Source organism: Anser cygnoides, chromosome 1, assembly GCF_040182565.1.
Source record: "Anser cygnoides isolate HZ-2024a breed goose chromosome 1, Taihu_goose_T2T_genome, whole genome shotgun sequence".
Lineage (NCBI taxonomy): Eukaryota > Metazoa > Chordata > Aves > Anseriformes > Anatidae > Anser > Anser cygnoides.
In genome coordinates this window covers 101,501,173-101,516,487 of record NC_089873.1, presented here as the reverse complement: position 1 = coordinate 101,516,487, position 15,315 = coordinate 101,501,173, and the positions used below count along the sequence as shown (strand labels likewise).

Here is a 15,315-nt window from a genome sequence, read left to right as displayed (position 1 = left end):
TGAAGAGAGCTAATTGCATGATGCAAATTTCAGCCTGATCTCTGTATTTCAGAAAAAATACAATCAGACTGAAAATCTATTTGATTTTAAAGTAAATGAAACTGGCCTTCAGACAGCCATGTGTAGCAATGATCTCTGCAAAATCGGTAGTGGATGGCTACACTGAGTCAGTGTTGAACATCATATGCACCGTGAATGTATATTTTGTTTGCTCAGTAACACGAATTTTGGAAAAACAAAATTTTAAGAAAGTACATAATTGTCATGAATTACTGGCCTAATCTGGAATCAGAACAGTGCTCTGATAATGCGGGAAAAGTTTCCTCAGGTTGGATGAAAGGTCAAACATGATAATTACTCTTCCACCAAAAATTGAAAACAGTAGGTGCTTAGGACAAAACGTAAGAACTTGAAAAGCATGTGGTAACTGGCTATTTCTCAGAGTACTGTCCGGGCTTACAGAATTTTGTGTGGTGTTACTATTTCTGGACTCAGAGACAACAAGTTTTACTTAATAACCTTTAGTTTATTTTTCCATTATTTTGTCTGATCTGTTTTTGAGTTTATACAAACTTAAGAGCACCCACAATATGTCATTACAAGTGGTTCCACAGTTTGGTTCCGCATTTTGGACTTCTGAACTTTTTTTGGTTTTGAACTGTCTGCACACTGTATTAGGTGACAAATTTTGGTATTGAAGCAGAACCTGAAGAAAACATCCATAATTAATCAGTTCCTTGCCTTTCATGAGTTTGTAGAACCATACATAGCCTCAGTTGTGTGTCTGTCTTATATGGAGAGTATTGGTCTAAGCCATTTCTCATACAGGTGCTTTTACTCCCTATACGTTGCTGTCTTTTTTCTCTGTATGTTTTCAAATTTTCCTGTTGAGAGGAAGATGAGCAACTTTTTGTTCTGATTGTTCACTGTTCCTTTTTTTAATTGTATTTTGCATTTTTCAGACAGCTTATGGAGTCTAGAATATCAATATAGGGTGGCTTCTTTGCAGTAGCATTCCTTTCAGTATCCTCATCCAGTGTGTACAGCATTTCCAACTTATAGAATCAGAGGATAGTTCAGGTTGGAAGGGACCTTAAAGATCATCAGTTCTACCTCCCCTGCCATGGGCAGGGATGCCACCCACTAGATCAAATGATTTATTAATATGTGGAATAGCATATATCCAAGCATTCATCTCTGTATGACCTCACTGCTGATTTCCCCTCATAGTAATTGTTTATTTGTACTTTCCTATCTTTTAAATCATTATCAATTTTTGAGAGAATAATTTTCTCTTATCCTGTAACAGTTTTTTTTTAAGAGCCTTTGTTAACGGTTGTTCTCACGTATCTTCCATATCTATTCTCTATCCATATGTTGGTTGAGTTCTTAGACTAACGTTGATGCTAACATATAACTTCCCTCTACAATAATTCTTGACTCTTCCTCCAGTCCTCTTCCTCCTCTTCCAGTTCATCTAATTTAAATGTCTGCTGATGCTGCTAATTGGGCAAGTAGTATTTTGTAAACATTACTTTGCTCCACTGCAATAGAGGTGGTGTTTTGTTCAGAATATGGCTCTAATTTCTCTAAAACTTGCAAATGAGTGCAAGAAGGATGCAATTTGTCTGTTCATTCGCTCTTAATTGCTTACAGTGCTGGTGCCATAAAAACAGCTGTAGTTGGCTAAGAACATTTTTTGAACATTACTACTGTTTTGTCAAATTGTCGTGTGTGCCTATGCATATGAGGATATTTCACCATAAGAAGCTGTTGTCTTCTGTTCTTCCTTTTAATACTACAGTATTCCCATGGAATGCTTCTCGCCCCATGTGTATTAACTCATGTACTTCCTGTTTAGATTCAGTCATCTCAATAGCTTTTTTTTTTCACGTTTCTGAACTGATGGTGCTAAATGCTATGTTGTTATTAAGAAGATTGAAAACTCTGCCTTTAAAAAAACAATATAATTAAATGCAAACGCAAAGTGAGATTAGACAAGCACATCTTATTTCTGTAACCTGCTTTATAGAAGAGTGAGGTTCACATCTACATCAAATAGTAAGGAAGAAATTAAATCATTAGAATTCAAGGTTCAAGATCATATGGAGAATTTTTATGATCTCTAGTACCATCATCTCCAGCTTTTCTCATATAAACCAGATGATTTGCTCTGAGGAACAAAAAAATATGTTTCCCATTGGGAATCTTTGGGCTTCCATTTGTTTTGATTTGATAATTATTTAGATTGCAGGACTGCTATTCTTGAGTTTTAACTAGTTTCCTATCATTTGAAATTATGAACAGAGCATGCAATACGGAAAAGAAATTAAGGCTGTGTATTTTGGATGGTGTTTCAATATTAAGTAAACAGGCGTGACAACTAAATAAGGATTAGTATACTTGAACTTTAAATACGTAAGGACAGCAGCGTGAGCATGCATACAGGATTGGAGGCAGATGCAAGTATGCTTTGCTGTCATCTGAAGCCTGCTCTGAGGCAGCTGTAATTCAGAAGCTGCTCAACTATGTGAGTGCAGCATTGTGACTGTGCCTCATATACTTTGTCTTCAATCAGAGATTATTCATTCAAGGTTTGCACCATTCTGTTGAAGTTACATGGCTATCCAACTGAAATTAGTTCTCCTTCAGTTTAGAGAGAGTTTATGAGGTGGTTTGGACCAAAGTGTGTAGAAGTGGCCCATATTTTTATTTATCTGAAGATGGAAAAGTTTATGCGACATCATAACTTAGAGGAGTGGTTTTTGTGATGCTTTTCCTACTGCATAGCTGGTAAAGAAAGAAGGTTTTTTTACAATTATCTGTAAGAACTTGTATCTTTACCATCTTGAAAGGTCAGTACTTTGCTTGCTTTGTACCTAAGGTACAGGAACGCAGGACACACAACCATTCCTGAGTCCAGATAATACCGTGCTCTTATTTACTGTCAGATATTAGTCTTACCTTGTTTGCTGCTGGTTTTAACTGTCCGCTGCCTGCATTTAGATTCTGCAACCTTCTGAGCCATTGTTCGCAGATACTCTTCCCTTTAGAATTTCATTTCCTGATTTCTCAAAATAAAGCTGCTCCAGATGTGTATTTTTATTTAATTTTGTTTCATATGTGTAGCTCATTGCCATCACCTTCACTTTTTGTCTGTCATTCTGCCTCTTTGACACACTTCCATCCTCTCATGTTCCTCCTTTGTACTCAATTTAATGCCATCTCCTCTCCCTTGTTGCTTTCTTACTCCATAGCTCATTCACATCTTTTCCTTCTCACACTGAAGCCTTTTGGTTATCACTAGGTTTCATCTTTACACTAACTAACTTAGATAGTAGTTCCAGTGTTAGTCTTAATTATAGTCTACACACAATCCATTCATTCCTCCGTCTACATTAATTCAGTTTTGTGTTTATGCCTAAAAAATACAAATTAAAAAAATGCAAAGATGATAGAGAAACTTGATGATAGAGAAAATCAAAACAGTCTGATACTTATATGCCAACCCCTATTAAAGTTAGTTCTGTGCATATTCAGGCTTTGTACTAGAGGGACTGCATTTAGCACTTGTATGAATTTTGAATTAAGCTGAAGGGCCAAGGAGGAATTATTTGGAGAGCAAAGCAAAGCAATGCAAGCAAAGCAGGTGAAGTTCACTGAAGAGACAGGTTTACTGTAGTATAAATTCTTAGGCAAAGATTTTAAATTTGAGTCTTTAGGACATAGCTATTTAAACAGCAGTTTAATTGATAGTATCCACCCGTAGGTTCCCTTTTCTATAGATTCAAAGAACAAAGACAGCATACACTTCAGTGCTTCATTCCTATTACTTCCTCATTTATAAAATAAAGCAAAGCATTATAATCAATTATTTAATGTTGTTTATATGCTAAAATACTCCAAGTGTCTGGTAGAAAAGATTAGGGACTCCTTTTCATTCTGTCAATTATCAGCAAATTAACAGAACTAAGCAATCAACAAGCTTAGTGTTTTGTTCTGCTTTTTTAATTAATCTAAAATTTTAAACACAATTGGTTTCTCCATGGATACTTAAAGGCTTATTCAGTGCATTTTAAGGCTGAGCTGAAATCATACATTGCAGTTTTGTATGAAATGTATTGTTTCATTGACTAATTCTGAGGCACTTGTTTTCACAGTGGAATTAAATTCTGTTCAAAAGTTTAATTCATTTTCTTAAACATTATCTTGTTCATTGTGAGTCATTAAGATATTTTACAAGTGGTATGCTTCAGTAGCGGCAGCTTTCTTGCCAGAGCCTCATTAAAGATAAAGATGACTGGTTTGATAATTGTTTGCTTTTAATTTGCATGTTGTATATTTTTCTGCCAGGTCTGTAATTGTCTATCGGATTAAGAAATCCTGTTGCTGCAGTTTAAATTAGATTCTTTGAATCTTTTTAGATAGGAATTGGTATACTTTCTCTAGATCTGTATAGTCTTGCCCAGTCTGCATGTTTTAGCCCCTCTCAAGCTGGCCAGGCAAGACTATTGATAATGAGAATATTTTTTTAAGGTTGTAATAACTCTCTGTTTAATATCAGGTTGAGTTCACCAAGGAAGCATTTTCACTCCCGTGCTAGGGATTGAAATACCTTCCTGTGTTAAAAATAACAATGATAATCTTTTAGATTCAAAGCGTGCCAGGGGGGTTTTCCTTGAGGAGGTTTGAGATTTCCCCTTTTGTTTCTGGAGTCACTGCAGCAGGATAGGGAGGATCCGCTCTGAGCTGGAGCACATTCCAGACATTGGGATAGTGTGGCTGTAGTGCTGTACCGTGCTGAAGTCCAGATCACCCGCTTGAGAGGAATTTTAACTTTGAACTTTGAATTATCCTCTCAAGACTGTGCTCCTCTTAGATTCCTTCTGCAGGTTGATTCCCCTAGTGAAACACACCAGTAATCAAAGATGTTCTGCACCAGTAGAAGTAGGTTCTACTTCTAGGAGATGATGTCTGTCCAGGGCCATGAAATAAACGAGAACTGGGTATTGGTCACTGGTCACTGTGACAAGTACTGTTTCTGCCACAAAAGGTTTGTTAGAATCAAACAAGTAAGGTCAGCCCATGGTCCTGCTGTTTGAAAGTAAAATCCATTTCCTTACATCCAGATCTCTAGTCTCTATGCATAACTAAATACATATTTCAGCTTTCTAATGCTGATGAAGGGAAGATGGGTTTTGGGAGTGTAAATTACTTCCATAGCTGGGATGCCTTGACATAGAGATATTTGCTTATTTTATGATTTAGAATCATAGAATGCTTTGGGTTTAAAGGGACCTTAAAGATCATCTAATTCCCCCGCTTCCATGAAAGGGGCATCCACAACTTCTCTGAGCAACCTGTTCCGGTGCCTCACCACCCTCAGAGTAAAGAATTTCTTCTGAGTAGCTAATTTAAATCTGCCCTTTTTTAGTTTAAAGCCATTATTTCTTGTCCTATCACTACACTCCCTGACAAAGAGTCCCTCTCCTGCTTTCTTGTAGGCCCCCTTTAGCTACTGGAAGCCTACAATGAGGATATAAGGCAGTTGTCTTCAATAATAGCCTAGCTACTTGTTTTTCTTCAAGCAATCTTAACACTTTCTTTAACTTTTATGGTTGGTGGTGTTATCTGTAGATTGACTATGTAAGCAAGAAGAAGAATCTCTAATAGATTCCTTCATGTTTTTGTCACTGGTTTAGGTAGTATTAAAAACCTATCTTTATTTTAAAGGATCTGATGAGCATTCCACTTCAGGGTCTTTCATCTGCTGTCTTTTCTACTTAATGAAGTATTTCTTCTTCAGTCATTGCATAAGATTGAAGGGTGAGAATGGTTACACATGCCAGTTAGGCCTGTTGTATATGACTTTCCTTGGAGATGGAGTGGCTTTGTGGTTGTCTTTTCTTTTAGGCTGGTTTCCTTGAGTTGGTTGTTGCAGACCTGCTTTGACCTAGAGTGCATTTTGATAATGAGAGATCCATTTGAATGCACTGTGTTTCCTTAAATTTGTGGCATCTGTGGTCTGCCTAATTAGAATTGTTTTAGCAGTGCCATGGTGTCGGTCCACCCTGCCTTTCCTTAGTACTTGGTGCAGACTTTATTGTCATGTAAAAACTCTGACTTCTTTAAAAGGTCTTTGGATAGATGTGAAGTGTGTTGTAACATGCATGTGTTAGAGCACAGCAGACAGACTAAAAGGGAAAGAAAAAAAAAAGACTTCCTGTAGTTGTAGTTACTTTAAATCTGTTGGCCATACAAATTCCAGCTTTGTTTTTTCTTGAGTCTTACCTCTTGTTGTGGTGGGCAGCTCAGTACCACACAGCCACTTGCTCACTTCCCATTTCACCCAGTGGAACTGGGGAGAGAATAGGAAGACCAAAAGTGAGAAAGCCCTTGGGACAAGATAAAAAATGTTTGATAAGTGAAGAAAAAGGAATGTCTGCCTGCCTCTTCCTCCCTCTTTTGCATTTAGTTTTTATTGCTAAGCATGATGTTATACAGTATGGACTGTCCATTGGGTCAGCTTGGGTCAGCTGTCCCATTTGTGTTCATCCCAGCCTCTTGCCCGTATCTGGCTTACCGACTGGCAGGGGCAGAATGGGAAAAATCATAAAGCCTCAATGCTCTGCAAAGACTGCGCAGCAGTAGTCAAAACTCTGGTTGTGGTATCAACTCTGTTTCAGTCACAAGTACAAAACACAGCACCATATGGCTGCTATGAAATAAACTTATTCCATCCCAGCCAGACCCAGTATAGCTGCTCAGCCCTCAACTTAGACTAATAAAAGCCCTCACAAAAATGTTTTCCAGTAACAAGATTTGTGTGTGGTGTATATGTGTTTAAGAAAAGAATAGATGTGGATGACAGGTCAAATAATAAAAGTTTCTGTGAAGTACCTGCTTGATGATTACTTTTCAACTCAGAGTGCATTACCGAAGTTTTGCTGTCAAAAGATTTATCATTTTGTTCCTTATTTATATAATGTGGCAATGTCTCAAATTTTGAGGTCTTCTGTGATCATAATTCATCAGAACAGCTTGTTCGTTTTCTCTAGTACCTCAGTGCTCACAGTCTTTTTGGCTTCTGCATAATAAATACACTAAGCAGTTCTGTAGCTAGTATCAAACTTTATAAATCTTTATACTTAACCTTATGGTAGAATGAAAATGGGCTACTTATTGTCTTCATATTTCTTTTGTCATGGAACACACGATGAGATTTTTTTTCCTCAATACTTTGATAGTCTCCGGTGAGACTTTAAAAAGTGCAAGTAAAGCAGTTCTTCACCTAGCACTTCAGCACATTGAAAGAATTTTAGAGGAAAGAAGTGGAAGACCAATTTTCTTTTAATGGCCCTGCTGCTTACAGATAGTCATATCATTTGCTAGGTATTTCAGACTCTGGATTCATGTGCTATCAGACCAAGGAATTATTTGTCTAATCTCAGGAAACTGAAGTCTGTCTAAATATAAACCTGACTTACTATTTGCAGTCCTTTCAAATAATACTCTTGCTTAATGAGTGTGCATAGTTTTGTTAATAGTTGAGCTATTTTGCTGCTCAATTCCTTCCATTAGCTCATGATGGATGTTCTGTTTTATTTAGAAGAACGAGTATTGCATTCATTAGGCAAATTTCATTAAATTTGGAGCTCAATCAACTAGAACTGTAATTATATGAAGAGGAAACTTCCTAATCTGACCTTTGTAAAACTGAGCCCTTTTGGAATCAGTTATTATCTTATGCAACATGACCAATGAGCCTTTGTATTGAACAGAGGTGGACCCTGGGAGGAGTGCCTTCAGCTGGGAAAAGTGTTATGGTCTATTATGATTTAATTGTTTTATAGCTTTTTTAACCACAATGAGACATCTGCTCTCTCTGTATCGGGAGCAATAACATATCATATTGGTTAAAGTGTTAGTAGACATTCTATACTCCTCTTAACTGTTATCTCATTGTTTATAGTGTGCTGTATTACTTTTCAAGTAACACATGCAATTTAAGTCCATGACTATCCTCTTGTCCTTTAAGGCAAAATTTATGAATCTTATTATGGCTATGAAATTTTAAAAAAAACAAACAAACAAAAATCCCATACTGTGTTATGAATGGAAAATAACTTACTTTTGAGCATTCACGCTGAATGGTTTGAATCAGCATCAGGAGTGGGGAATTATAGCTGCCTATCCATTGTAGTCTATTTTCCCTGTAGCACTGTGTATGACCCCAGTACAGACCAGTGATCTTTGAACTCTTTCTGCTTCAGATTTCAGCTGTTGCCTTGCTGGTACAGCAATGCATTTTAATATGGAAGAAGATAGCTATAACAGCATCATTACCTATTCTGATTAGGTTATGAACCACAGCACTATGATTCTATGTTTCTATGAATTCAGCAGAAGCTTTTTGTATTTTGAATCAAGAATGACATCTCCTACACAGAGACATCTGGAGTCCTCCAAGAGAGAGAAGCTGAAAGCAATTCATTAATTTGAATCTCTCACCCACCGTAGCATAGCCCACAAATAGTTTTAAGTTGAACCTATCTTGCAACGTAGGGCAGCCAAGTTGTTATGTTAAGATTGTTATTCTCTGTAATGGAATTTGGCACTGGGCTGAAGGTGTTAAGCCTTACAGTACTTACGCACTGCACTGAATTAATTTTCTGAGAGTTACATGTATGCCTGGTAGCCACCTTGTCAAAGGATATGTCTTTATGCCCAGATATACCCTCTGTTCTTGTAGATACAAGACTTCTGGGAATGAGCTTCACGTTTTGGACTCCTGCCTCTTGATGAAAGGGGTGCACAAGAGTGGAATTAGCTTGTTTTGTGCTGTCTGATTGACACTTAAACAGAAGAAGACTGGGTAGAGAATCTGTTGCAACATGTCTTCTGTCATCTCTTGACTTTTGGAATTGTGTTCAGCTCAAAAGGTTTGAAAACCAAAGAGTGCTTTTCTTAGTCTTCCTCAGGAATGATGTGCTGATGAGGAGTTAGGATTAGTTATGTAAGAATATGCTATATGTAAGAAGAAAAAGGAAAAATAAACCAAATTTGGGTGAAATAGCAGCCTACTTTTAAGAAGAGAAATGAATCTATTTTTATGTGTTGGGATGTAAATGCTGTTCTTCAGAGACCATTTTAAGAAATGATTGAGCTGTCATTTGTAACCCAAAAGCTACAACCACACTGATCTGCATCTCAGAAACAGGCACCTGTCACTGCTCAGGGAAGTGGCATGTATGAGCAACAGTGGCTTTTATCAGTAATGTTTTGCTGGATGTTTGTGGGTCTAGGAAGGATAGACATAAAAGAGGAGAGAAAGAGTCCAACAGGTAGCACAAGAGAGAGCCTGAAGAAGCTGTTGAAGAGTGGCCCAGAAGATGCTCCGAGTATGAACCTACCCCTTTAATTGACTCTTGGGGGAAAAATGCTGAGAAGTTTGCTTTGTTCTGTTGGACTGTGTGTGTTTTTGTGACTGCAAACAATGCAAGAGGGTCTTGTGTGAAACAGGTTGTCATTGTATCCCTATTCACTCAAACACCTTGTGTATTTGAAAACTGTTTTCATTGTGGTTTAAATAACAGTACAGAAATTACTTCGAGTGCCATAGCGGTGTAACACATTCTAACGTTGCATCAGAAATACCTTGTCAGGTAATACTGAAATCAGTCCTTGTGTTATGGTCTGATTGGTGTGTCTGTGAAGTGAAAAATTAGATAACTGGTCATATTAGGCTTACAAAAAGGTACAAAGTTAAGTGCATGCTGTTTTTCTGCTCAAAGCAACACCCTGTTGCAAGCAGTAGAATCCAGAACTGAGCTGGAGATGTTAAGCCTTGCAGTACTTATGCACTGTACTGAATTAATTTCACTTCTGAGAGTTATAGGTGTGCCTGGTAGCCAACTTGTCAAAGGATATGTCTTCTAATTAATCTTAAGAAAGGTAGTATATCCTTATCTATACATGAATACTCTTAATGCACTACTGCTTGCCATATCTGGTTCATTCAAATTCATTAAAACAGTTGCACAGCTATTTTTGAAGAAATTAGTTGGCAATTATTTTGTGATCAAGACTGTTGTGTTTAATTTTCATTATTCAGAGAATGAAATTCCTGCAAATGGAATTAAATGTGCATGCAAGTACCAGTCATAGGTGTTTAAAAGAATTACTATGGAGGTGATGACTCAATTAAGTTATTGTAATGCTTGAGGTAAAATAAATAAATAAATAAATAAACCCTAAATACATGAAATGTAGGAATGAATGAATAGAAACAAGCAAGCAGCAACACTGCCCTGTAGAAATTCAATTATGGATGGAAAGCACATTAACAAAATAAAATTGGGTTAACTTTTTAATGTACTACTGTCATAAGATTGCTAATCATGTAGTTATTGTACCCTTCATAGAATACTGGTATGAACAATGACATTTGGCTATTTCGTTACTGTCTAGGAAGTTTTATACACGCTGTGAAAATAAATAAACCCATGCATACCTAATTATCTTGCATTCCTCCAGAAAGAAAGACCTCTGCCTAGTAAGTGGGTTGGGGTGGCTTAAAGATGTTACAGCTTGTCATGTGTTGTTTGTCTAATTTTGCCAGAGGGTAGGAAGGCCCTGCAGAGGGACCTGGACAGCTTGGATCGATGGGCAGAGACCGATGGGATGAGGTTCAACATGGCTAAGTGCCAGGTCCTGCACTTTGCCCACAACAACCCCATGCAGCGCTACAGGCTTGGGGCAGAGTGGCTTAAAAGCTGTGCAGTGGAAAAGGATCTGGGGGTGCTGGTTGATGCTTGCCCAAACATGAGCTGGCAGTGTGCCCAGGTGGTCAAGAAGGCCAACAGCATCCTGGCTTATATCAGGAATAGTGTAGCCAGCAGGGCCAGGGAGGTGATCGTCCCCCTGTACTCAGCTCTGGTGAGGCTGTACCTTGAGTACTGTGTTCAGCTTTGGGCCCTTCACTACAAGAAGGACATCGAGGCCCTGGAATGTGTCCAGAGAAAGGCTACGAAGCTGGTGCAGGGCCTGGAACACAGGTCCTGTGAGGAGCGGCTGAGGGAACTGGGGTTGTTTAGTCTGGAGAAGAGGAGGCTCAGGGGAGACCTTATTGCTCTCTACAGCTACCTGAAAGGAAGGTGTGAGGAGCTGGGGGTCGGCCTCTTCTCACAGATAACTAGCAACAGGACAAGAGGGAATGACCCCAAGTTGTGCTAGGGGAGGTTCAGGTTGGAAATTAGGAGAAATTTCTTCTCAGAAGGAGTAGTTAAGCACTGGAATGAGTTGCCCAGGGAGGTGGTGGAGTCCCTGTCACTGTGGGTGTTTAAGGAAAGGCTGGATGTGGCTCTTAGGGACATGCTCAGTAGTAAATGTTGGGAAATGCAGTGCATCACTGCATGGATTGTTTTATCTTGTTTACCAATTGTTTTATCTTGTTTTTGTGGGTTTGTTTTTAAACACTTCTGTACTAGAATTCCTAATAGTTTTTTGAAGCTGAATGTCTTTCTGTCCCTTTCTTGTGCCAAAGGAGAGTTGCTCATGTTCAGGTTATGAAAGCAGGTAAGGGTTTTTTTCTGTCTTTAGTCATCTTTTCTCCCCAGATTCCAAACTACGTCAGAGGACTTAAGCTTTGAAAGAGATACGATCCTCTTATGTAGCTGCTTATTCCTTGCTCAGTTGGACTATTCGTTATACTGTCATCTTCTAGTAACTTTGCTTTGCTACTGCTTGGGATATTTTCTCATGCTTGTGATGTTCAGAAAAAGTAATGAAATAATCAGTTGTAATAGAAATGTTTATTTTTGTGTGTAGGAAACTCACAAATGGGTGCTACCATAGTAGATGCACTGGATACTCTTTATATCATGGGGCTTCATGATGAATTCAGAGAAGGACAAGAGTGGATTGACAAAAATCTTGATTTCAGCGTGGTGAGTAGAGCTTGTCCTAATATTTCTCTAGTCCTCTTCATGGTGTTCTGATGGAGGGGAAGAAGTCTTTCAGCTGGAGTTTAAAAAACTTGTGATTAAAAGTATCAGAAGTTCATATGCAAACAAGTGAAGTGTTCTGTATTTAGATTAATATTAAAAAAAGAACACCTTTAACTCTCCAATTATAATTAAAGATATATACATATTATATTTTCAAAGCATAAATTATAAGTGGAAGAAAAGGAAGGTGGTCAGTGAGAAACTACAAGGTCTCTACAGAAGAAATGATTGCAGGAAAATAAAGAGTTTACTAGCTCATAATAGCTGGAAATAACTGAGTTGTGAAAGAGAATTTCTCCCCAGACAAAATGAAACCTTGGTATACAGTCAGAATTGAGCAGATGTTTATTGTTATTCTTATATTAAATCCTACATTTCAGAAAGGATTTGTTGGCAATTTTTTTTGTTTGTTTTGTTTCATACATTTCCTGTCTGGCAAACATGAAAGAAATTCTACTTTCTGCTTTTTTAGTTAGTGCCAAAGAATTATTCAGTATAAAACTGAAGACTCTAAATATGTCAGAAATGGTGTAGACATAATGGTGCCATTATGGAAGGTGGAATAAATTACTACCACAGCTTTTGTCTGTTGTGAGGAAATCTCTGTAGAAATTTGCGGAGTTAGTCTAGGATCTGAGTGAAATAAATTTGCATGACTCACTGAGGTTAAATTACAGCTTCCTTTGTATTAGAAAACATTTCTGAAGGTTAACTAGTTGTCTTGTATATGCAAGACTTGAGTGATTTCCTTATGTGGTTCAAAGATTTAAAAAAAAAAAATTGTTCCTCTTGAATTCTTTTACTGGGAAATAAAAGTGACTGGTTTCACTATACACTGTACTGTTCCTTGTGTGATTCATGACTTTAATAGGTATTAATTAGAATCATACACTGCATTGTTGGTATTTTTCTTGTGTCATCTGTATCTGAATTAAAATACATATTTTACTAAAAAACTATTTTGGGGAGTATTTCAAACTTCGGACTTCTAATCATCAGTACTGTTAGAGGAAATCTTTAGTTACATAATCTCTTTGAGATAATGTGTGAAAAATATACATATTTTATATACATGCAAAATGCATGATACAGCTATAGTTTCCATAGTAGTAGTGTTAAAGGAAAGATATACTGGTGTATATCATGTCACCAATGTACTCTCTGGTGGGAAAACTTGCGTGATAATGATTTTCTGGATAAATGAAAGCCTGTTTTATTTCAGTGTGTTTTGATAAAACAACATTTGTGTCTAATGGGTTGAATGAATAAAAGTTTATGAGAGACATGGGATGTAAGCAAGCAAAGGAGTGAGTGGGGCTCAGAAGGAAGCAAAAAGATGTTAAAACTAGGTAATTCCTCTTAGTTTTTCAGATTGGGTTAAATGAGTCAAAATGTACCAGTGAATTTAGCCCAAATACATTAATGTAGAGGGAGGCAGTAAAGTGGTTTCTCTTCAACTGCAAAACCACTGAGAAGCTCTTGTTGTTACAGCATTGAATACATAAAGGCTGTTCCTCGATGGAGAGTATCTTAAAATGAAGCTCTGAATTTGCACATTGGTAATTCATGTTAAGAAAACATGTTACAGGAATTCTCTAATTATTCTTCTACTTTGTCCTGTAAACCCAGAAGATTCAAAGTTATGGTTAAACATAAGAGAAAAGGTGCTGCGTTATGGAAATGTACAGTCCTTGCTTTCTCTCTCACCATCCCCAAGCAACTAGAATTGTACTTTGTAGTGATAATATGATCAGAGAGTAGGAGAAACACTAATTCGATTTTTAAAAATCAGTTGACGCAAAAGCTGGAATTATCACTGTGTCATGAAAGCATTCACAGGAATTTTGGTATGGTTTAACATATTGAAACAGTACAAACCCTTACATGTATACTGGTTTAAGATATAGAATAATAGAATCATCTAGGTTGGAAAAAACCTGCAAGATTGTCGAGTCCAACCATCAACCTCGCTTACCCAGTCCCATCACTAAACCATGCCCTTAGTGCCATGTACATACATGTCTTAAATACTCCAGGTGTGAGCACTTAAGCACTGCCCTGGGCAGCCCATTCCAGTGCTTGACCACCCTCTCCATGAAGAAATTCTTCCTAACGTCCAAACTAAACCTCCCCTGGCACAACTTGAGACAGTCTCCTCACATCCTGTTTGCCTTTTTTCTTTGATTAGAGAGTTGATTAATTACTTACATTTTCTTTGTGTTTCAGAATTCTGAAGTGTCTGTATTTGAGGTCAATATTCGCTTCATTGGTGGTCTTCTAGCAGCATACTACCTTTCAGGCCAAGAGGTAAGGATACTGGAAGGTGTCTGCGTCATGCAATGTATTTTAGTAAATAAAGTTGCACATGAAGATTTTTTTAGAATCTTGGTATATTGTTAGTTTGCAAACTAATTTCACAGTAATGAGTTATACAGAGTAACCAAATTCTCTGACTATGGAATCTGTAAGGTTGGTTTCTGTGCCCATTTAAGCTGATTTAGGACCCTTTGTTAGAACTTTGAAACTCTTTTATCAAGATGCTTTCAAAAGAAGTCCACATCAGTAAACATCAACCTGAAATGTCAAATCACTGTTCTTTAGTGCCAAAAATAACTTGTTTTGATATTCTGTAACTCCTCAAAGCTAGAAATAAGCATTTTGTCACTTGCCTTGCAAGGCTACAGGTTTGTTTGACAAAAGCAATACAACAATCTTCTTGCCATTTTCTCAGTGACAAACTGAGAAATATCAAGCCAATTCCATCCCACTTTTCAAATTTCTGTTAAAAAACGATTGGAGACTTACACTTCTGAGTGCTTATCCAAAGGCATGCTTAGATTGAAAGGATGCATATACCCAAAGACTTGCAATCACAGATGTTATCTTCTCTTCCAATAACATTGTTGTGATTTCATGCCTCATTACTTCACATACTTTAACAGAGCCTGAGGCTGACCCAACCTACAGATTAACTCATAGCTCTTCTCACATCTTAACAGCTAGCTATCTTTTGATCTGTTGCCCATGTCTTTAATTTTATCTTTTATTTTCTTCCTTACTTTTTTTTTTTTCTTTTTGGCCATTCTGTAGTCCACTACCTAAAACTTTAGGCTTCCTGCCATATTTTACAGGTTAAGGTTTGATACGCTTTCCGGTATCCATACATATTTTTTCCCTTTGTTTAGGGGACCACCACATACATATCAACAAGTTCTCATGGATTTTAAGCCTGCAACCCTAAGAGGAACCAGGAGAAACCCCATATTAGTTGTCTCTTTAAGTATTTGGCATCATCCTGGGACCCATT

At 37.4% G+C, this 15,315-nt stretch overlaps 1 protein-coding gene across 3 annotated transcripts in view; it reads left to right on the top strand.

The window, feature by feature from the left end:
* MAN1A2 (mannosidase alpha class 1A member 2) overlaps positions 1–15,315 on the top strand; it is a 141,500-nt gene that overhangs the window by 58,449 nt on the left and 67,736 nt on the right. For all 3 annotated transcript variants that reach the window (XM_013202185.3, XM_048055642.2, XM_013202186.3), the window contains 2 exons: positions 11,830–11,948; positions 14,235–14,315. In XM_013202185.3, the coding sequence (XP_013057639.1) occupies positions 11,830–11,948; positions 14,235–14,315 (200 nt within the window). The remainder of the gene's footprint in view (positions 1–11,829; positions 11,949–14,234; positions 14,316–15,315) is intronic.